This window comes from Sinocyclocheilus rhinocerous, unplaced genomic scaffold (assembly GCF_001515625.1).
Source record: "Sinocyclocheilus rhinocerous isolate Xijiao unplaced genomic scaffold, SAMN03320098_v1.1 scaffold72, whole genome shotgun sequence".
Classification (NCBI taxonomy): Eukaryota; Metazoa; Chordata; class Actinopteri; order Cypriniformes; family Cyprinidae; genus Sinocyclocheilus; species Sinocyclocheilus rhinocerous.
In genome coordinates, this window is record NW_015628351.1 from 219,650 (window position 1) to 242,835 (window position 23,186).

The window sequence follows — 23,186 nt, forward strand, 5'->3', positions numbered from 1 at the left end:
TGCACTATATTATTTCGCGAACGTCTCCGCACCGCTGGAGCTCGTGCTGCGGTCAGGGCCATCTTTGGTTGTTCTCGCCGGTCGCACAACAGTCAGTGATCAATTGTGATACGTATCAAATTATTTGAGCGATAATTGTTTCCAAAGTGGTCGTTTTTGCCGCTAATAAGACAACAGACTGGTTCTTCATAAATATTTTGTTGCATCAACACCGTTTTGCAGATTTTTTTGCAGCGGAAATTTGTCTAAAGACGGGAGATACACTGTAATACAGCATGGATGAGGAATATGATGTTATCGTATTGGGCACCGGACTCACAGTGAGTAACGCATTCGGGTCACTGATGACTCGCTCGCTTTGTAAACAGTTTAAGATATTGCCGATGGATGCGCGGATACTTATAGATGTGGCTGTAGGCTACGAATAGATGCTTTGCGTTAGATTGAACCCGACGGCCTATTGCTGACGCATCCTTTGGACCAGTACTGTACTGTGTCTGTGTAGTGAGCCAGCATTTCTCGCAATTTCTGCATGAATATGAGTGCAATCCATCGCAAATCTACCTTCCCCGAATTTCCAAAGCCATTGAGGCTGCATCGTTACATTGACATGAAAGCGGTTATTAAAAAGTAATGAATGATTCTTCTCACAGTGTCTGGTTCTAAGGAGTGGCATCAGGTATCCCGTTTGTTCGGGCGTCGAAATAGGGGAAATATATGTATTTATTTCGGATATTTTGCCTTTTATGGTTTGCCAACGTAAAAGCTGTATTGTACTTAAGTGATGTTAGTTCACTGTCTGCCTGTAATTCTGGGTTTAGTGAGTATTTATTTTTGTTATTGTTATAATCTAAAGAGCCCAATTTTACAAACGTGAGAGCTTGACATTGGTTACATGCGTGCAAAAACAGTATTGTTAATAATAATAATAAAAACATAAAACAAAAAGTGTTTTTATCAAACGTTTCCTCTATTTTCCTCATGGAGGATAGTGGCTCATAATTTGGGCTGGGTGTAGCGATGCTGGATTCGTGAACGAATTGTTCTTGTGAGTCGGTTCTTTTCAGTGAATCGATCTGAGAGGTTCTTCGGTCGTTGACTCATTAATAGCCGAATAGTAGAAGTTTTATAAATACCTCCTAGAAATGTATTTACGACTTAATTATATGGAAGTTTTCAAACAAGAATAGTTGGATGTAAAACTTCAGCTAAGATGTAAACAAATTATAGTAATTATAGTTGTTTAATGTAACTGTAAATTATATTTAGGTTCTAAATTATTACTGTTTTATGTCATGGCTGCAACAAACGGAATTGGAACACACAAAATTACAATAAACACAGTTGTTAATCAAACTTCAAAACATTTAATAGGTCACGCTAGGATGTCAGAATGACGTAGACGAATCAGAAGAATTCGTTTTCGAAGCGCTCCGTTAACTGTTCAAAAGAACCGATTCGCGGAAATGAATCGCACTTTCCATCACTAGTAGGGTGGGGTGACTCGCATCCATCCCAGTGTTTAACACGGAAGTCAAGGCAATGGATAGATACCCGCTGCCATGTCAACAGATGAATACAAATTTTTTTTTTAATTATTTATATCCATGACCGATTATTTCAACTAAATGATGTTTATTTGTGTAGGAATGTATTCTCTCTGGGATAATGTCTGTGAATGGGAAGAAAGTTTTGCATATGGACAGAAATCCATACTACGGTGGTGAAAGTTCCTCCATCACACCCCTGGAGGAGGTGAGGATGCTTCACATTTACCACTGTCACTACTCCAATCTCATGTCTGCTTGATATTGCACGTTTACTATAGCTGTATAATTGCCAGAATAAATGTTGCTATTTGTAGCCATGTATTTTAACAAATTAATATTTTATTTTAATATTAATGTTTATATTTATATTAATATAAAATAAAAAAAAATTTAAACTTACACATGCACTCACATTTTACATGCTTTTCTCTCAGCTCTATAAGAGATTTGGGATTTCAGACAGCCCCCCAGAGTCAATGGGCCGGGGAAGAGACTGGAATGTGGATCTTATTCCTAAATTTTTAATGGCCAATGGTAAAAACTTAAGTAACATGATAGTTGGTGTGATAATATTGCTCAAAACATGTTTTTGGATTAGATTGTTGTCCTTTAATTCATGCAAGTCTGTAATTTTTTATAATATTCTAAATAATAATGTACCACTGCATTTTGTCATTGTTTTCTTCCTTAAGGTCAGTTAGTTAAGATGCTTCTATACACAGAAGTGACCAGATATCTTGACTTCAAAGTGGTTGAGGGAAGCTTTGTGTATAAAGGAGGGAAAATCTACAAAGTGCCCTCTACTGAGACAGAGGCACTGGCTTCAAGTACGTCCAGCTAGTGTTTTATTGTCTCTAGGACTAAATCGAGAATGATTGTTTTTGATAAAATTGCAGATTCATTTAGTTGACCCGTGACATGTGTTGCTTAGACCTAATGGGAATGTTTGAGAAGAGACGTTTCCGCAAGTTCCTAGTTTTTGTGGCCAACTTTGATGAGAACGACCCCAAGACTTTTGAAGGTGTTGATCCCAAACTCACAACAATGGGAGACGTGTACAAGAAGTTTGACTTAGGTCAGGACGTCATCGACTTCACGGGACATGCCCTGGCCCTCTACAGGACAGACGAGTAAGTGTCGCTAGTGTTACAAAACCCCAAAAGTCTTATCATTGCTCTCATCTTTAAACTTATAATTTAAGACAAGACACTATAGGAAAAAACATTGTTTTACACCTTTATTTATCTGCATCTGTATATTTCAATTACAACACAAATCTTTAAAGGTTTTTTTCTCAAAATGAGTTTACATTTTTTCCACTTCAGTAGCACTTAAATACATCAAACTTTCAGATTTTATTCCTATCTATATTCTGATGATTTTTACAGGAGGGTTTGTTTCTATGTCATTATATAGCTTTATTTCTGGCTGCTGACAGTATTTTCTCATTTATAGAGTGATAGAAAGAGATGTCTTTTGAACCCGGCTTTATCCAATGTTCAGATTTCTTTTGTGGAAATGTATGCAAATCAGTGCATATTTAATCAGATAATGCATTATTTGCATATTCAAACACAACACCTTAGAAGTATTGTAGTACAAAACAATTGTCTTCATACACTGTGATTAATCAGCTGAGGAAGTACTCTATTATCTATTAGATATCTATTCACATGTGGTGTCTTGCTTTTGGCTTGCCAATGCTTTTTCATTGGTGGTAAATGTACTAAAGTGAATTGAATTCCTCCTAGTTACCTTGAGCAGCCGTGTCTGGAGACCATCAGTAGGATCAAACTCTACAGTGAGTCTCTGGCACGCTACGGGAAGAGCCCATACCTGTACCCTCTGTACGGACTGGGGGAGCTGCCTCAAGGGTTTGCTAGGTCAGCCGCTCCTCCCACCCAATCATCCTAGTAATCATGTGTTGAGCGTCCTTGTGTTATAAATATGGTCCTTTTCCCTTGTGAACTTACAGGTTAAGTGCAATTTATGGAGGAACCTACATGCTGAACAAACCAGTGGACGAGATAGTGATGGAGGGAGGACATGTGGTAGGCGTGAAATCGGAGGGAGAGGTAAATCTTTAGAGACAAGTGTTGTTTGCAGTGTGATATAACAAAAAATTCATAATTAAATAGAAATAATTTATGTAAATTATTAAAAATTTAACTGATTTATTACAAAATGACAATGCATGGATTTTCCTTTGAGACAGAATTTACATTTATATTTGGTTAATTTCATCAAGCATGCATCATGAGAATAAATAGGTGGTTTTCATGCATAAGTTTATGCGTAAGATCTGGTGTTGTCTTCTGGTTTGCCTCAATAATCCTGCTTTTTCCAGGTTGCCCGTTGCAAGCAGCTCATCTGCGACCCTAGCTACATCCCGGACCGCGTGCACAAAGTCGGCCAGGTGATCCGGGTCATCTGCGTCCTCAGCCATCCCATTAAAAACACTAATGATGCCAATTCCTGCCAGATCATCATCCCTCAGAACCAGGTTAACCGCAAATCAGGTGAGTGACAATACATCAAAATTTGCAGGATAAACCTACTCTAGTCTATTAGTGTGTTACAGCATGTCAGCATGTGTGCATCAGTACTTGTGTGCCGTCACCACTAGAGGGCGCTGCTTGCTTTCATTTCAAAAATTAGCTGAGCTGCAAAAGTGTGATGTAATGAAAAGTTCATGCACTATTTGTTCTTGTTTGCCTGTAGATATCTATGTTTGCATGATCTCCTATGCCCATAATGTGGCGGCTCAGGGGAAGTACATCGCCATTGCAAGCACCACTGTGGAAACCTCTGATCCTGAAGCTGAAATCGAACCTGCTCTGGAACTCCTTGAGCCCATTGACCAAAAGTCAGTTTACTCTCTGTTTTCTGCTTTCTATGACCTGTTTATTTGGCTCTGTTTTAGTGAAGAACTTTAATAATGTAAATACCAAGTAACATGGTTCAGAAAGATGTAACCATTTAGTATTAGTACGTTTAAAAAATACACTCTTCACTCCAGACAAACACCCACACCACTCACATACTTTTGTCTGCAAAGCCACTTGTCCAGCTAAATTCATGGACTACAGCTAAATGTTGTATTAAACACACATATATATCATACTACATGAATGCAAATTTTTTATTTTGTCATTTTTACAGGTTTGTGGCCTTCAGTGACATGTATGAACCCATAGATGATGGTACAGAGAGCCAGGTCAGCTTCCCACAGCTATTTTAATATTTTTCTGCTAATGTAGTATTTATTATTATTTAGAATTAGTTTTTATATTTTCATATCAGTTTTATTTTAGTTTTAGCCATTTTATTTTGTGCTTTTTCTTTATTATTTTTAAAATATTTATATATATATATAATTTCTCTTTTAGTAATTATAGTATTTCACTCAGCTTTTATTTCATTTAGTTTCCAAGGAAACATTTCTAATTTTCATTTAAGCTGAAATAATATTAAATATAAGTATTAGATAAAAGACTTAAACTTAATAAGTATACTTAACTTCAGTATACTTTATTTCAGTCAACAAAAATGATTTTAATAGTTACATTTTTTTAATATTTCTATTTGGCTTTATTTTTGTTTCAGTTTTAGGTTTCATTTTAGTACTTCAACTTAGTACATCTAACTGTTTATATTTAATTTTATTTCAGCGTTATTTAAATTAAACTATTTTAATAGTTTTAGTTAACAACAACTGGCTTCACAGTAATTTCTTTAAATAAGGCACTGCTGGGCATTATTCAAAAACAAATAATTTTTTTGTCTTTTTTTTTTTTTTTGCCAGATTTTTGCATCACGGTCCTACGATGCCACCACTCATTTTGAAACAACTTGTAACGACATCAAGGACATCTACAAGCGTACGACAGGCAGTGACTTCGACTTTGAGAACATGAAGCGTAAACAGAACGACGTCTTCGGCGAGGACGAGCAGTGAGGGGTGGAGAAGGCAATGATCATATGGAGGGAGAGATGAGGCGGGCTGAACGGGATTTACCTGCTGGGTACAGAGGTTACGCAGAACAGAATCCACAACGCTGTAAATCTCTTTCAACCGACCTTGTCTTTCCCAGAGTGCTCTTTGCTCATTGTCTCCACACCCCTCCGGTGTCTCTGTTCAGATACCTTCAGTTCAGCACACAGACACACAAACGCTCTATCGCTCACATTCCACAACTCTGCACTACAAAGTGGGCTCGCACCAACATGCTATTTTAGATTCTTACGTATGCATCGTTTGCGCAAAATATCCTGTTGAAGTGAAACGTGTCTTTCTGTTCTCTGAATATCGTCTTTGACTGAAGCCCATACATGTGAACGATTCCTCGAATACTGAAGGAGATTTAAAACGATTTCTCATCAACTTTCGTGAAATATCCCCAACTGTCCTCAGACTGTTAGTTTATCAAACTGTCGTCACTTTGACATTTAACAGCTTCATGTGAACAGCAGCCTTCCTGTAATTTAAGAAAGTGTCACTGACAAACATATAGTAAGACCCTTAAACACTCACCATTAAACACTACAGTTTGACACCTGGAAAAAGGATGTAATATGATATTGATAATATTTAAAACACAAAGTTGTACAAAAGTAAATCTGACTTTGCTAGATCCAGCAATCAAAACCTGAGCTGACAGGCTGTCTCATATCATTGCATTTCCTATTCACGATCTTTCCGCTCTTTTAACTCACTGGTCTTAAAAATTATTTAATTCTTTTTTATTATTGGTGGATTTTTTTTTTTTTTTTTGGACAACTAAATTGAGTGAGATGTATAATATGCAGTACAGAAGCGAACTGTAAGCCATTCACTTGTAACTAACAGTCTTTGTGCTAACTCTTAAAAACGTTGTATGTCCTCACAATTTCTAATGACCTTATTCTACATTCCTGCTATCATTCATTTTGTTTGTAGTGAAAACCGATACGGACAGCTGTTATCGAATGCAAATGTGTGCAAACAAGAGTCGATCGCTTAGTCTGTTACGGAGTCTTAATAAGAATGTGGAAGCAATTTTCACTCCCACAGCTGCAGAAGAAAACGATAATGTGACTTTAAGGAGTATCAGATCCTTTGGTATTTGATAGTAGCCATATCCATTTGTATTCTGGCTTTTGTAAACCGGGCTGACTCCAGTCTACTAAATACATACATGCTCTAACTTTGAATTGTGATGAACACTATGCCTCTCTCTGTGTACTGTAAAGATTCTCACTGCATCATGCAATCAATCTGCATCTTTGATTTCTGTTTTATCGGTGTTTGACACATGTAGTCTTTGCATTTACACTTGGCTGTTAGAAACCACAAGACGACAAACTTAGTATTGAACAATGACTGGTCGTTTTCACCATTCCTTATATCTCCAATCATGCTTGTTTTTGTTTTCAAATGATTTGAATTGCCATCAATAGTTAGTCTGGAGCAGATGATAATGGTGTGCTGTTTGAACTCTCACTGTACAGCTTTCAGTGTAATATATACAAGCATTCTCATGTTTTCCATACTCGCCTTTGCTTAGAAAAAGACTTTGACTATAGTTTTTTCCCCCCTCTTTATTTTTTTATGTAAAACAAGGAGTGTGACCGTTTCATTACATTCTTGAATTTTATTGGGCCAAAGTCACTTATGGCCTTATAGATTCACATAGAAACATACAGGTCTTGAACTCACTTCCGTATAGTGCACAAATTAGATTGTGAATTAATGATAACTGGAATCAAATATAATTACGCTGCATTGCTATATTGGTTATGTTTTGCACCTCTCCAGCATATTGTCGCATATGTTTGGATTAACTGTTTTGTACTGTATTTATTTTCATTTTGTCTTTCATTTTCAATGTTGAAACAACTAAACATCTTAAAAAAAACTGACACACAAACTCGACAATTTTAAGTTGTGAATTTCATCTCGTGTTTGAGCAGTCTTGTGCAACAAAAATAAATATGAATAAAATGAAACTCCGCCTTTCTTTGGTTACGTTTGGTTATTGGCACATGAAGAAAGATTTCCTTTCCTAACAGGACAAAGTAAAGCATTCAATATTCATTACTAATATACAATATTATATAATCACTTTACACAATTCCTGTATTATATTATTTTAAATGAAGGCACATACATATTTATGCAAACTAGCTGGAATATTAGAAAAAAATATTTGATTACTGTGAATTTACTGATAAAAATGCACTGATATCAGCAAGATTTTTTAATGTTTTTGAAAGAAAACTCTTATGCTCACCAAGGAAGCATTTATTTAATCAAAAATACAGTGTATACATATATATATACACACACGTACATATATATATATATATATATTTTTTTTTTATATATATATATATAGTTAGAATTTAAAATTTTAAATAAACTTTAAAATGTAATTTATTCCTGTAATGGCAAAGCCATTACTCAAGTCTTCAGGGATTTTTTTGTCCAGGATTCTTGAATGAATTATTAGTTCAATTTCATTTATTTGAAACAAATTGTTTTAACATTATAAATGTCTTTACCGTCACTTTTGGTCAACTGAAAGCATACTTGCAGAATACAAGTGATTTCTTTCAAAAACAAATCTTACGGACCACAAACCTTTGAATGGTATTGTACCATTATGTTCAAATGTAAATATTTGGACCAGTCAATGCTTCAGAAACATCCTTCAGTTCATCACAGCTTGTGTATATTCCTATTCTCTCCCCCATCAGTTGTTTTTTCACTTGTCAAAAAGAAAAAGATTCAAGTTCCAGTGTCTTTTCTGTACCTTTTATAACTCTGTAGATGTGGAGACATGGTATGAAGGTTATCTATTGGTGGTCCACGACATAGCTCTCATAGGACTGGCCCAGAAGTCTCTCTACATCTACCTTTGGCACTTCCCAACATTGAGCTGAGTGTCGCTTCCTGGATGAGTCCTTCAGAATCTTGTCTTGTAGAGTGACAGGAAAATGCTCGTCTCCTTTCTTTAGCAAACCCATGGCCAGTGAAGTGTTCTTATTTGTTTGTGCATGATGGAAACCAGCTTGATCCCTTGAAACCCTTATGACCTCCATAAGGGTATGTTGAAACTGGCCTGGAAATAAATACCCATACAAGATCTAAAAAATGGCAAAATATGGCTGAAAAACCATTTGACATCTCACTGAATAAGATTTTTTTTTAAAGAGAAATGGTGTTACCTACCCAACAGCCCATGAGTGAGATGAGAAAGCCCCTTTCCATCTGCAATATAGAAGCCCAGGTGCTCCATTTGAAAGTATTTGGGATGGTTGTAGTGATGGAAGAGAATGAGGAACTGAACACCAACCCCGAGCTCAATCCAACAGCTGTGGTGTTCTTCAACCGTAATTCTCATGCCATGCCGCTCCACAGATCCTCTCTGATTGATGGGCAGCATCTCAATTTCCTTCCCATCCACTTCCACTTGTACTGAGTCCAGTGTTAATGTGATCATAATGGCACCTTTGGCTGCAGTGATGGAAATCCTGTCGAAGAAGGTACGAGTACGATTCTCCAGCCCCTCTTTAGAAGGAGCCAGCATTAAATGCCCATCCACAATAATGCCTAACGGTATAAAACAGGAACAAGAGACATCAATCATGTTAAAAGAGTATCTAAACAATAAGCTATATATTGGATGTAAAACCGTAAAACCACCTTTGTCTGGGTCCACAAGAAGCCGTAGTACATCATCAGCCCTGCCATCGATGGTAAAACACAAGTTCTGATGGAGTTTTGGGAGCTGAACAACAAAATGTGGGTCTCCATCCACTTTCAGAGACACAAAATACTCTTATGTTAATGAGATTATAATTTTATATTTAACTTTAAATGTGCAAAAATAGCTTGAGGAAAAATGGAATATTTCATAAGATATTCTGTCCTTGAGTCATACCTGAGGAGGAGAACACTCTAATTGAACTTAAACTGGGTTGGTTATCTGGGTCTGTTGAAATTGAAGACATACGACAGTAAAATGTGCTGCTTATTACAAGTTAATAAATGTAGTTGCACTGCATTTCTGAAGGTTTTTCTATTGCACAAACACAGATTATGAATTGATAAATGAAGGAAGTGCTTACCAGACACTTCAGCATCAGAATCTGAAAGAAAAATGAACAAATCCAAAAACTACATAATTCCTGGTAGCTGAAAAAGTAGACCAAGCTAAAATTTGTAATGTTTTTAACTCACATGACTCATAATGGATGTTGTAGTCATAGTCGTAGTCATCTGCTATATCATAATCTGCAAAAAAAACATCATAATGATGCAGCTTTGGCTTAATTTGATTCATGTTTAGGAAGTTATTGTTTATATTTGGAATCAGTGTCAAACTGATTTAGCATTTGAAAATGTATAACTTACCTTTAAGAAGTTCAATATCTGTATAAAAGATCAAGAAACACACAATCAAGGAAGATACAACTTTACCCTAATTTCACCTTGACCGTATGTGTCCACTCGGCTTTATGGCTGCCACTTTGTTCTTTTACCACTTTTCCTCCTGTTAACAGCATAAACCTGAATGTTTGCCACATTTTTGGCACTCTCAGTATTTGCTCTGCTTTCATTGCCACAATAAGATGCGTTTCCTTTGACCATAAGTGCCCTGCGAAGTGGACTTCATAGTGTATACTGCCATCTTAAATGAGATTCTAATACTAAGAGAGCATACATGTTCAGTTCGAAGGGCACAGCAAACAGAATAGGAAATAAGGGGACATCAACACTTCACTTCAAAAGTAAGTGTAGAGGTAAATTTACCCACCAATCACTGTGCATCACTCCAATACTTAAATCAGCAATATCAAACGAGTAGCAGTGCATTATGGCTGTATATTGGCACGGCTGTGATTCGGCCGTAGGTAATCACAGCATGCCGATATACAGCCATATCACACGGCTATGAATGTGATATTGCATTTATACAACAGTTCAACAGCATGAGTGCTTAAATACACAAGACACAACATACAGCATTAAAGTTACATAAAATATAACGTGATAAGATTTTCCCCTCAGCCAAAACTATTTGCTCTGGAACAAATAATAGATTAATGAGACCAAAGACTGCCCGTTAGATTTACCCAAAACAAATTATATCTCATGCTTAACCACTATAGAGACATCAAAGCCAGCGGCACATTCCAGAAGAGTTGCCTGAGGTAAGGCTGCTCTTGGCAGGTTTATGAGCACTGAACGGCCACTGACACACTGGAGCTCACATCTCTGAAAACGTCGAAGCAAATTTTCAAATAAATGTTATCTTCATTAACAAACTGCATATTTGACGTCTACACAAGTACGTTCTTGCCTAAAAAAACTCTTAAAAATACATTGACACATGACACAAAAACTGCATTATTTTTTAAATTATAGTGTGAGAAATATTGCAAGCGGTGTGATACTAATGGTTGGGAGCTCTGTTATCAGTAGAATATCGCACTCCTCTCAGCCAATCAGATTCGAGGACCAGAAAGAACTGTTGCATGAAGTAACGTGAAAAGGAGTTTCCAGCATTATCATTCAGTTTAATTAGTTCCAGGTATGGTTTGTACACAGTTGTGCGCAAGACATGACAGACTAAATGTACATTTTATCAAGTAAAGTGAACTTAAACAGATACCACTGGAAGAGAAGTGAACACTTGAGTAGAGACCCTGTCAATTGGTACGTAGCTATAGAAAATTCATTGTAGATGAATGTTCAGCACTACTTAATCTGCCCTAGTGGACACATACGGTGTCTAAACCAAAGAAGTAGAATGAAAATAAAATGGACTGCATTACCTTTCCTCTGAATCTGGATGGATGAGGACACATCTGATGGACAGAGAAGAATGGAAAATAGAGGACACAAAATCTGCAAAATTGTGGCTAAAATGTCAGCTTCTGCTCCTTAGAAGGAACTCACCCAGAAAACGAGAGGCTTCCCACAACTTTGGTGCATCTGTCATTCCTGGCATTGGCAGAAACGAAGGAGCCATCAGTGTGGCCACTTCCAGTTCAACCTGAATGTCTGAATTAGCATCTGTGGTAGATGCTGTGGAGGTTAATGTTTGTTTGCCCTGCTCAAGCGTTGTGAGTCCTGAGGTAGTAGAGTTCTCAACATCTGAGGAAGAGTCTTTCACCACAGATGGTGCAGTTTTGACTAAGGTGGCTAACGTTGTGTTTTTGACTGGCGGAGAGGAAGAAGTGGTTTTCGCTGTACTAACAGGTATGTTTGAAATCTTAGCCAAGGCTGGTGTGGTTTTGATGGTGCTTGGAGGCGAGGAGGATGGCTTGCTGGAAAGTGGGGTAGAGGTGGGCTTAAGTGCTCCTGTAGTGGTCTTCTTAGGTGATGGAGGAGGGATTGTTTTGTTAAGGGAAACAGACGTGTGGGGAGGTCGACCTGTGGTGTGAAGCCCTGAGGGTGGTGGATGTGCTCGTACAGGTTTGGTGACAGGAGGTTTGCATGTTTTTGGAGGTGAGAACGAGCTGGATTTTTTGTTTCCTGTTGCAGATGTGGAAGATATTTTAGGTGCAGCATGAGAGGTCTGATTCATCACGCTTGTAGAACCTGCTACGGTACTAGTTGACGTCTTGCTAGTAGTAGCCACAACAGAAGAGCTAATAGTAGGTTCGGGTTCATCGATATCTGGTTTGATCACAACCAACGATGTGACCGGTGTTACAAAATTGTACTTCAGCGAAAGATTGGTGGCTTTATCTACAAGAAGACGCTGTATGAACACATCCGAGGTGTTAATTTTAGCCAAGAGCAACTCTTTGATTGTGAAATAAGCCCAGAGCCGATGCACAAAGCTAGGAATGCCATCCAGTGCCTGTGCACAGCCCAGAGACGGTTCTGTGCCATTTACAACTGCTTTGCCCAATGGTAGCTCATTCTCCACTTTGACTTTCTGCTTTGAATCGTTTGCTGTTAGGGTAACCTTTAGATCCTGTACACCTGGCTTAAGTCGACCCGTGACTACCAATTCAGAGCCCTGGAAGTAGTTGGGGAACAGAGAGCGAGTGATATCGTACACCTGATCGTCTAGATAGGACAGCTGGATATCTGAAAGCAGAGGGCTAGCGACTTCATCATAGAAACCTTTCAACTGGACAGCTGCATCATCGTCCTCATATACCTGAAAGACAACAAACAAATGAAAATATTTATTATTATTTCATTTACACAATTTAATGTAAATAATTTAAATAAAATATTCTAATTCTTATTATACAGTTACAGTCCTCAAATCTGATTGGCTGAATGTCATTCCAGGAGCACTGATATACAGTCCAACAGCATTGGGACTTTTGATTGTTTGTAATTGCTTAAAGAGATAGTTCACCCAAAAATGAAAATTACACTCAAGTCATCCTAGGTGTAAATTACTTTCTTCTTTCAGACAAATACAATTGGAGTTTATCTTTCATTAACCCCCGAAACGGTATGAAGTACTTTTTATGATGGATGGATACACTTTTTGGGCTTCAAAATCTCAACCACCATTCACTGCCATTATAAAGCTTGGAAGAGCCAGGACATTTTTGTAATATAACTCCAACTGTATTCATCTGAAAGAAGAAAATCATATACACCTAGGACGGCTTGAGGGTGAGTAAATCATATGGTAGTTTTCATTTTTGGGTGAACTATCCCTTTAATTGAGTTTGTGTGTTCCAGAAACACTGGAGACTCTTTCAACTTTTCTTGTATAGGCATACTCGTAGAAGGCCACTTACCATCCGAGCCACACCCCGATTCTCCAATGCCAGCCTTCTCAACATTGGAAAATCAGCATCGTCTCCAAAGGCCAGGCCAAATAACGAAGCTAACCCCAAAGCATTCTGTGCATTGCGCAGAATCACATCTGGTTCTGTCTCCCCAATAGTGGCTTCTCCATCAGTCAGGAAGATGATCATGGGAACACGGTGAGACGACGGCGCAAGACCAGTGGATGAAGACGAGTGTGAGGATGGATTTAGCAACTGGGCCGCAGACAGTAGAGCTGCATTGATGTTTGTCCCTGGTGTAAGGAGAAAAAAGTTATTACAGTATTTCTTGCATAACTGAATCTTCACTGTGGCTGTTTTATCTCTAGATTCACAGCATCATAAATTGCATAAAAACATATTTTTCCCAGAGTTTCCAGTCCGAATTGATTGTGATGAGATAAAATACAGTGTACCACAAAATAAAAGCAAAAACATGTCTTTCTATTGAGTTTAAAAAAAAAACACATGTATGAAAATATGATTCACAAACATCATCATCCTTTAATAGCTGTTAAAAAAAGAACTATGGGTTACTAGTTTGAATCAGTCACTGAACTCAATTAATTAATTAGCGGTTACTGAATCACTAAATCAATCTGACTCACTTACTGAACATCAAGTTATCATTAATAGATGTCTGTCTTGAAATGAAGCAAATGTACTTAAGGTTTTATGAAACTATCAGTATCATTCTACTGACTACTTGTTCGTATAACAGTTAAATATACACATTTGCAACAGTTATTAAATATATTTTAATGACTATATATATATATATATATATATCAGTATATATAATTTTTATTATGGATCAATTATAATTAGATATGTAAATGTTAAATACATTTTATAAAAATAAATACATCAAAAACAGAATTCTGCAGGAAACAATGTTATTATTTTGAATAATAAAAATACTTTTTTAAGATACAGAAGAAACACCTACAGCCCTCTGCGATTATCTTCCTGACAAATTCCTTGGCATCCCGCACATTTTGCCGAGTGGCCCGCACAGTGCGGCCTTTCTTCCAGGTGTGGACCTTATCTGAGAAAGTGATGAGATTGAAGTAATCTCCCTCACGTAGGTCACTCAGTATGGTGGTCATGGCTGCCTTTGTCTGATGTAAAACACAGTGGAGAAATACATCATTCATTGTTCTTTATCTCATTCTCAATAAGTTGTGGTTTTGAGTTGGCTGACATGCTACCTGCTTAATTTTTGTGCCAATCATAGAGCCGCTGATGTCAATGACAAAGATGACATCTTTAGGAACTACAGGAAGCCCTCGAGGTGCAAAGTAATGAACAAAGTAGCCATCATCCACCTGGAGTAAAAAAAAACAAGAGAAAACATTACAATGCTACACCAGGACCACTGCTATTCTGGTACCACCAATCAGATACATTAGTGTGAAGACCTGGATGTCTCCCATGGGGTCTTTGAGCTCCACGTCATACTGAATGATGAAGTCTGCATTGAGACCTCTGGGGGAGATGTTCTTCTGTTGCTGTATGGTGGGAGTATAGTGCACATGTGCGCAGTAAGGATTCTTCTCGACCTTGGTTGATGGAGGAGGATCTGCATCCACTGAAAGATCAGTGAAAAGGAGATAAACCACATGTTTTGTGATTGTTTGTTCTGAAGCATTGACATGACAGAAGTGGTTCTTTTAGGGTACCTTGAGCATTGTTGGTAAGCAGTCGGCTGGTTCGCAGCGGCAGAGCTCTGATAAAGCTGATGCCTGTCCGCTCTGATATGCTGACATCCAGGGAGATGTTCTGCACGGGTTGGCTAGGCCGTAGACCCAGAGACAGCTCATAACGGCCGAGACGTCGTGATAACAGCTCCTCATAAGTCAGTGAGAATGAGACGCGAGTTCCAGGAGGCACGTTGACTGCTACACGGAACTTCTCTATCTCACGTTCCCTTTGGAATACAACAGAAGTTAATCAGGTTCCAGGTAGAGGTCTACACGGAAGACCCGAGACCCGAGGACCCGGGACCCGACCCGGGATCCGTACGGGTTCGGGGCTATATTTTAAATGGTCAGCCGGGTCCGGGTCGGGTCCCAATCTATTACTTCGGTTCCCGGGTCTGTATAACATTGTGTGTAATACCCGAGTCGATCGGACTCGGAGAACACCCGGCCGTTATCAGAGTCAGTCAGACCTGTGCGTGTGTTGTTTTGTAACTTTCAACTTGTAAAATTAGGATGAGAAAAGTGTGAGTCAGTAATTTGAAATAAGGTGAAAAAAAACAACAAAAAAACACGAGCGACGTCATCAGAAGCAGGGTGGGCGGAGTTAATGCACACGCACGGTGATAATGGATACCTTCATGAGTGATGTGAGTTATTATTGATTATTTTTTAAATAATATTATGAATGAACCGTCTTGTTGTTATATCTAAAATTTTTGCTCAGACTCGGCTCAGAGAGCACAGAGATGATAGCAAATAAGTAAAGCTAACGTCAGCAGCCATGGCACTGGACGAGCAATCGTTATTATAATCCAAATGGGCAAACAGTCTAAATTATTATGCACGTTGACTTGAGATACAAAAACTGCAAAGTCACATTTGTCATCCGTCACCGTGACAGCAAGTGGACTTTTGAAACTGGAATAATGAGTGGATTACGCATTTCAATTGGCAAGAGAGGAATAACACGGATGGAACTTTCTTGGCAAGGAGGATTGTGTGCATCACAGTCAGGTACAAGGGAGAAGGCTTCTTACATTAGGTAAGACAAAAAGTTTAATTTTCACAACTTGTTTATCGACTTGTTAATAGCAATTTGCTGTGGAATATGTGCCGATCGGGTCCAGTCGGGTCTGTGTCTTCCCGGCCGGGTTCGGGTCCATCTTTCAAATAATTGACGGTCCGCGTCGGTTCCGGGTAGTACATTTTTTACATTTCTCGGTTCTCCACGGGCCCGGGTCCAACTTTCAAAATAATAGACGGGTCCGGGTCGGTTCAGTGTAGCACATTTACGGGTCTCTTCGGGTTCGGGTACGAATTTTTGGACCCGTGTAGACCTCTAGCTCCAGGTTCAACATTTTACCTGAAAAACTATTTTGATTACTTTAAGGATAATTCAACAAAAAAAAGATTTATTGTTCAAAACATCTGCAAGCGTATGAGAAAAACTGTAGGGATTTTGTCAACACATTCATTTCCAAAACAGCATGTTTGTTGGGTCAAAAGTGAAGAGTAAATGAAACAGCCTTTTGCAGTTTTTAGTGGATGGCTGCACACTGGGATTCTGCCAAAAGCAAGTCCCAGTGGAGAAGGTATTAAACTAAATTTGGACTGACTTGGTAGCAACAAGTCCTGCCGTTTTCCCCTGCTTCTTAGCGTTGTCATAGATCTTCCTGGCATCAGTTCTCTTCTTCACCTGAGCCACATACACCTTACCATTTGAGGTGCTGGATATAAATAAAGACAAATCAAAGCAGAAAACATTAATATTTTGATAATCATACAGACAGTCTAGTTCATACATCTGTGATATGCTGGTGGCAAAACCACTTCTCACTGGTTTATAAACATCCTATCCATCATAAAAGGTAATAAAAAAGGGTAGCACTTGAGTATAGGGACCAATTCTCACTAATAACTAGTTGCTTATTAGCATGCCTATTATTAACATATTGGCTGTTTATTAGCACTTATAAAGCACATATTCTGCATGACCGTTTTCTACATCCCTAATCCTACTCAATACCTAAACTTAAAAACTACCTACTAGCTATTAATAAGCAGCAAATTAGGAAAACAAATCCCGCACACTACCAAACTTCAAAAACATTTACGATTTCGGTCGCATGACCTTCATCAGGTATCTTCAAAATCTGTTCACTTTTTTGTTTGTGCACTTTAGTTTTTGTTGTCACCTTTATGTAAATCTTCAGAAATAAATTTTTGTTCAAAGGACCTTGAACTGTGCATTTCATTTGGTCTGTGGATTTTTTGCCACTGCGTTTTGTATTTCTTAATTTAAACTCACAAAAACAAGTGGAAATGGATTGCGGCGAAAAGAAAATGTAATTTCCCTCACAAACCATAATTACTGTGAAACTATCACAATCACATAGCAGTTCCAAAATCCCCTTAACGCTCAGTTCAGGAGCATTTCCCCTGCATAAACGTTAAGGAGTTCACCCACACGAAGCTATCCATACTCTCTTTATGTCTTTACATGAGGGTCAAGCTGAGAAAATGCTAAAGTAAGGTCAGCCCCTATAAGCAAATATATTTAAATAAAAGTCAACAAGAACCAACCAAAATAAACCAACAGCCTTGAAAAAGAGCTTGTTTGAATAAGATCAGGGTGAATGGACAGTTTAAAGCACAGTGGAAAATGAGGCGCCTGTATGTATGTGTGGCACTGAGAGGTCTGGGATGGCTGTGCATGTGACACTGTGAACACAGAGCTCTCAGTCATGGTTTAACAAACGCTACTGCACGAAAGAAACACATTTGCCGCAGCTATTTGAAAAAATACAGAGCCTGATGGAAGTGTCTGTCTGTATTTGTGTGATTCTTTGAGGGTGTGTATACATCTGTAATGTACATTGAAACTTGAAGCCCTGCTTTGTTGATGGATACATGTGTGCATTTTTCTCGCATGTGTGTGTATTTATATGCACGTAAATGTGTGAGCGTGTGTACCTTGGCCGTGTGCCTTGGTAAACTCTGCTGGGTAAAAGGGAGAGTGAACAGAGCCAGTTCTCATCATTTTCTCTATTAGCTTTCTGAGTTTTCTTGACAAAGCCTGCTATTCATCTGGCCTGAACGTTCTTTACTTTTGACCCACGTCCGCTTCCAAATCCAGCCCCTGTGTGCTTTATCAAGCTCTTATGGAGCCTTATTTGTGGGAAATTATTTATATTTAGCATTTCTGGAAAAGAGGTTTACAGAACTTTTACTCTGGTTAACAAATATGATTGCTAGGTCTTTTTTGTTTTTTGCTCCATTCCAGTGTCCTTTTCTATGTTTCTTAATTTGTACAAACATTTTTTTACAACTGATAGAATAAAGTGAAAGTGACAAGGACAGTTCACCCAAAAATGACAATTCTTCATTATTTATTCACTCTCAAGTGGCTCGGTATGACTTTCTTTCTTCTGTATAACACAAAAGTAGAAATTCTAAATAATGTGTTGGTCGCTGTATTCCATGCAATTACAATCAGTGGGGACTGAAGCTTTCAAGCTTCAAAAAGGATGCAAAAGCACCTTAAAATATGATAAAAAAATATGGTCTATATGACTATTCACAAGCCATACAAAAGCTCTGAGTGACAATCAGACCATATTTACATCGCCATTCACTTGATATCTTCCCCTTCTTTGAGATCTTAACTCAAGAACCGCTGAATCTGGATCAGTGAGATGAACAGATCAGTCCAATTTTTGAATTAATCATTCAAGGTTTATGACCCAGATCAACTGATTCATTGACTTAAACTAACTCACAAGAATGAATTGTTCACACATTGGACATTGCTACTTTTCTCATGAATGTGCCAAGGAGGCCAGACACTGAGATTTTTGTCTCAAATATAAGCGTGTTTGTCACACAAAAAGATCATATGGTTCCAGAAGATTTAGAAAATAGTGTCACTTATGATGCTTTTGTGTTATTTTTACAGCTTGAAAGTTCCCATTCATGTAACTACCTTGAATAGTACGACTGGGGTTATTAAAAATGTCTCTCACGTTTAACAGAAGAACAGAGAATGAAGTCATTTTTGAAACAGCATGTGGGTAAGTAAACGATAACAGAACTTTAACATTTAAGTGAAGTAATCCTTTAATTATTTCTGTAAATTAGATCGGAGCATTAAAAAATCCCTTTTGATCACAAAGCACTTCTTTCCACGTGAACAAATCATTAGTACAATTATAAACCTGCTGTGTCTATTCAGGGAAAACTTCAAACTTAAGCCAAGCGATGCTCAATTTAATTGCAATTTCACTGTTTTTAAACTGATTTGACAGCCAGAATAACAAAGACCGTGGTGTAATTTTTGACTCACATGGTAAAGTTGGAAATAAATGCAGATGAAGATAAATCCACCTCAAAGGCCGCCTCTTTAGTAATGTGGAGTTGGTTCCATATGGTGCTTTCTACTGTGGTTACAGCATAGCGAGACACTACAGAACTTCGCACATGGTAATCCGTCACCTTGAGCTAAGGGCACAACAAACACCAGAATAATACATTGATATGCCAAGCCACATTATTTATTTTTTAAATCTTTAATTTTTCTTAAAATCTCAGATATAAAAAGTTGTGCACATGAACATGAATATTTGCAGGTTTGCTAGGGAATTTGCTGAAAAACCATCCATTTAAAACATGACAGGACTTTATTGAACAATTTGTATGATTAGAATGTTAATTTTGATTTCTCAGGACTTTTGAACTGATGTCACATCTCAATCTGTTTACATGAATCTGATTCAGACCACATTGGTCTGGCTACAGAAAAGCCAGTCTATCTGAGCACCCTTGCATGCACTGCATGCAACAGCATATGCTCAAAGAAACTGTGTATATAATTTAAAAACAAGATTAAGTGACAGAAACAAATATTAACACAATTAGCCTCATCTACAAATTAAAAACTATGAAGACTAAAAGATATTATCCTGGGTCTGAGTGTCTGACAGTAAATATTTAAGATTATAGAATGTCTTGTTAAAAAAAAACATAATAAATAAATAACTTAAAGAATAATGTCAACATTATCATTTAAGTCTGCTTCTGCTCTCTGTCTCCAGTGACTGATCTGGATTGTTTAGCTCATATTGCTTCTAACTCATGTAAACATTCTCATGTGTTTTATACGAACAAACATCTGGTTTCTAAGGCATCAAATTCATGTTTGTGCATATTTTTAAAATGAAAAGGAACCCATGGGTCAAAAGGCTAGAACACTATTTGGTGCTTTATGGTATTTCAAAATAAACCAAAGCAAAACAAACAAAAAAACACAGCATTTATCTTAATATTTACAGTTTAGCAGAAAGCAAACACATAGCTTTTTCTGTCATACTTACTGCTGGTCTTGCTGTTGAGGTCTGACGTCTCAGTCTCTAAAAAGTATAAAATAATATGTGAGGCCTACAGTTATTTTCTTGATAGCTCGTATCCAGAGTGTATAATGAACTTTTACATTACATTCAGTAAAAGTATGTCACATAAAATTAAAGAATTAATTCCAGATAGGTGTTATAAATATATGCATCACAAAACAAACCTCATTCCTTAGTGCCATTCACCTTTAAATATGCATACAAACTGTATTATTCATATAAACTTAATTAACTAATACATTACCAACCACAAATTACCTTTAAAGTAAAAAATAGTTTGAAATTTCTCCCAGTATTCTCAGATGCCAGTGGTTTGGTCTTGAACTTACATTGAAATAGACTGAATCAAAGTTATTCATGAAATGGGTGGAAATGGAACTAAATGTCAGTACTGTACACACAAGTCCACTGGATGATTTACACATAATTCACTGCTGTGCCAATATATTACCACATCTCCAGGAGATTGCTATAAACACAAACGAAAAGCTAAATATGGAAAGATGTGTCTTTGCTACTATAACTTTCCAGTACAGTCTTTAAACGAACCTGCTGTGACACAGGTTTATTAAAACAAATTTTGAGATAAAACAGTTGCAAAATAATTATGACTTGAAAGTCTGTTAATGGGCATAATAAGTGAATACAGTAATCTTAAAAGGACAAAACCTGAATGTTATCCTTCCTTTTCTTTACGTTTTCCTTATTTGACTCAAAGCCCAGAAGGAATGCAGTAAGAAATTCGCACAGAATAACAATTTGAATGTCTCACATACTTTGGAACCTAGTGGGAATCTTTATTACAACTTTTTAAGATTCCAGTGTAACACACAATAAAAACTACATCTTTAAAACACACAATGTTGCAAACAATAAGACTAGTACAATTACCAAAAGGATTGTAAACAGATGTCATTTACCTCCCTTCAGTTTCCTAAAGCATCCAAATACAATATAAAAAGGTTCTATAAGTAGATAAACTATATATAATTCTAATAAATGAAACAACATTCCACTGGTACAGAAATTCTTAAATGTATGATTCTTCAGACTGTGCGTTTTCGCGCGTATGTGACGAGGCGATGTTTTTAGTGTTTGTGTCGCGCCAAATATTATGTCACTCAAGACAAACTTCATATTTTACTTATCAGAGGAAAATGTCACAGAACAATAGGGCAAATAATGTTTAAGTGTAAAGTTATGAACAATAACGCTATTACCAATTACACATACCTGGAGAGGAACTGATTGCGCGTCGAAATGCGCACATCCAAAAGGAACAACAGTAAGTAGGATGAAAAAGACAGCGTGGATAATCAAATCCAGTTTAACATCCATGCTTTCAGATTGCGTGGGAAAGCCAAAACCACTGTTTTGCCCGTAAGGCGAGTGCGTAAGTTCTTCCACTAACTTCACATTTTACGGCACAAAGTTGTTTGTAAAAGGGGCAGTATTGCCCCCTCCCTTCCAAACTGATCCTAAAAATGATACTGAAGCCACGATAATGCCATAAGAGAGATGGATGCTCATTTAGACTGGAAAAATAACTTGGTTATAATGACAAATGAGTTTCAATCATGCGCAGGTATTTGTGGGTTTCGAGGGGAGCTCTTTTCACGTGTGCATACTGGAAATTTCGCAGAGCCTCGCCACGGTTTTGGGGGCACGAAAACAAAAACACAAACCATTAACCCCGTGAATGCCTATAATTCAGAAGATTGCTGCCAGAAGCCTTTCAGTCGTTACAAATTGTTCTAAAACCGCATTACTGTCACCAAATTTGAAGTATTTGGATACTGAATGTTTACTCTAGAAATCTCAGTTAGGTTGGAGGTTTTTGGACAGGCGCTCCTGAACATACTAACAAATAATGAAGTGTGAGGAGTATAGTGGCTTGAGAATGGTCTTGTGAGATATTGTGACGACTAATATAGATTGATTTGTTTGGTTGCTGTCCATGGTGCTGTTAACTAACTGAATCGTCTTCTGATTACTGTACTTTATGAATGCATAAAAGGGTATTATTGCCCAGATCTTTGAACACAATATTAAAATTAATAAAATAAAGTCTATTCACTTTAACACAATGTGGATTTTACCTGTTCTAACTAAACATTTTAAACTAGTAAAAGGTAAAAATTATCTTTAGTTGCAACATCCATTTTAACTAAAAACATTAGGCCAATGCAACCATCTAATCAACAAAGTACACACATATTTGATTTTCATAGTTTAGTCTGAAAAACTAAAGTACTATTCAAAAGTCTGAGAGCCCTATTGAAAATGCAAAAAAATTATGTTCTGCGTTTTCTAATTTAATACATCAATATAATTTGTAAGGAAAATTCATATTAACCACAAAATTTGAATGAAGAGTTGAATTGGAAATAAAAATAAAAAATCATTACATTACATTTTTTGAGAAGAAAAAAAAAACAGATGTGGTCTCAGACTTTTGGATCCCACTTTTGTGTTTGCAGACCTTGATAATCTTAATGGAAACATATGCTCATGTCCTTTTAAATTCCTTCCTCCCACCTTGTTATCCATTTACACAATCTATGTGTAGATTAACTGTGCAAAAATGGCAAATGTAAGATTTTTTTATGATTATAGATGTTCAGGTACAGTCTGTAGTGCTTCTTCTGGCTTTCTTGCGACATTCACATTCTGGAATGCAAATAAGAAATCGCTTTTAGACACTGATCAGCGATTAAAATTCTTCATCTTTCCAG

At 37.3% G+C, this 23,186-nt stretch overlaps 3 protein-coding genes across 3 annotated transcripts in view; 1 reads left to right on the forward strand and 2 right to left on the reverse strand.

The window, feature by feature from the left end:
- The first annotated feature begins 55 nt into the window (after window positions 1-55).
- Window positions 56-7,338, forward strand: LOC107737502 (rab GDP dissociation inhibitor alpha-like). Its single transcript, XM_016548993.1, has 11 exons — window positions 56-320; window positions 1,648-1,755; window positions 1,985-2,084; window positions 2,243-2,377; window positions 2,482-2,680; window positions 3,302-3,433; window positions 3,526-3,625; window positions 3,898-4,069; window positions 4,272-4,416; window positions 4,713-4,767; window positions 5,356-7,338. Exons 1-11 carry the CDS (start codon window positions 276-278, stop codon window positions 5,506-5,508), a joined length of 1,344 nt encoding a protein of 447 aa, XP_016404479.1. The 5' UTR covers window positions 56-275; the 3' UTR covers window positions 5,509-7,338.
- A 953-nt stretch (window positions 7,339-8,291) lies between these two features.
- Window positions 8,292-21,811, reverse strand: LOC107737505 (inter-alpha-trypsin inhibitor heavy chain H6-like). Its single transcript, XM_016548995.1, has 18 exons — window positions 21,685-21,811; window positions 20,416-20,451; window positions 19,389-19,543; window positions 16,663-16,773; window positions 15,026-15,273; window positions 14,765-14,934; window positions 14,555-14,671; window positions 14,293-14,464; window positions 13,314-13,597; window positions 11,497-12,712; window positions 11,373-11,405; window positions 9,949-9,966; window positions 9,775-9,828; window positions 9,663-9,683; window positions 9,476-9,526; window positions 9,238-9,351; window positions 8,764-9,144; window positions 8,292-8,653 (listed from the first exon to the last, which is right to left on the reverse strand). Exons 1-18 carry the CDS (start codon window positions 21,787-21,789, stop codon window positions 8,388-8,390), a joined length of 3,552 nt encoding a protein of 1,183 aa, XP_016404481.1. The 5' UTR covers window positions 21,790-21,811; the 3' UTR covers window positions 8,292-8,387.
- The window catches only part of LOC107737504 (6-phosphofructo-2-kinase/fructose-2,6-bisphosphatase-like), a 31,252-nt gene continuing 29,716 nt past the window's right edge, over window positions 21,651-23,186 (reverse strand). Inside the window, exon 14 of the mRNA XM_016548994.1 lies at window positions 21,651-23,121. Coding sequence (XP_016404480.1) covers window positions 23,062-23,121 — 60 coding nt within the window. The 3' untranslated portion in view covers window positions 21,651-23,061. The remainder of the gene's footprint in view (window positions 23,122-23,186) is intronic.

Excerpts from the sequence above, each read along its gene's own strand:
- LOC107737505 (XM_016548995.1), bottom strand. The coding sequence starts at position 21,789 with ATGGATGTTAAACTGGATTTGATTATCCACGCTGTCTTTTTCATCCTA. Across the intron at positions 14,935-15,025 it reads GCTTACCAACAATGCTCAAG|TGGATGCAGATCCTCCTCCA; the intron begins GTACCCTAAAAG and ends CTGATCTTTCAG. Across the intron at positions 9,527-9,662 it reads TTCTGATGCTGAAGTGTCTG|ACCCAGATAACCAACCCAGT; the intron begins GTAAGCACTTCC and ends CAATTTCAACAG.
- LOC107737502 (XM_016548993.1), top strand. The coding sequence starts at position 276 with ATGGATGAGGAATATGATGTTATCGTATTGGGCACCGGACTCACA. Across the intron at positions 321-1,647 it reads TATTGGGCACCGGACTCACA|GAATGTATTCTCTCTGGGAT; the intron begins GTGAGTAACGCA and ends TTATTTGTGTAG. Across the intron at positions 1,756-1,984 it reads CCATCACACCCCTGGAGGAG|CTCTATAAGAGATTTGGGAT; the intron begins GTGAGGATGCTT and ends CTTTTCTCTCAG.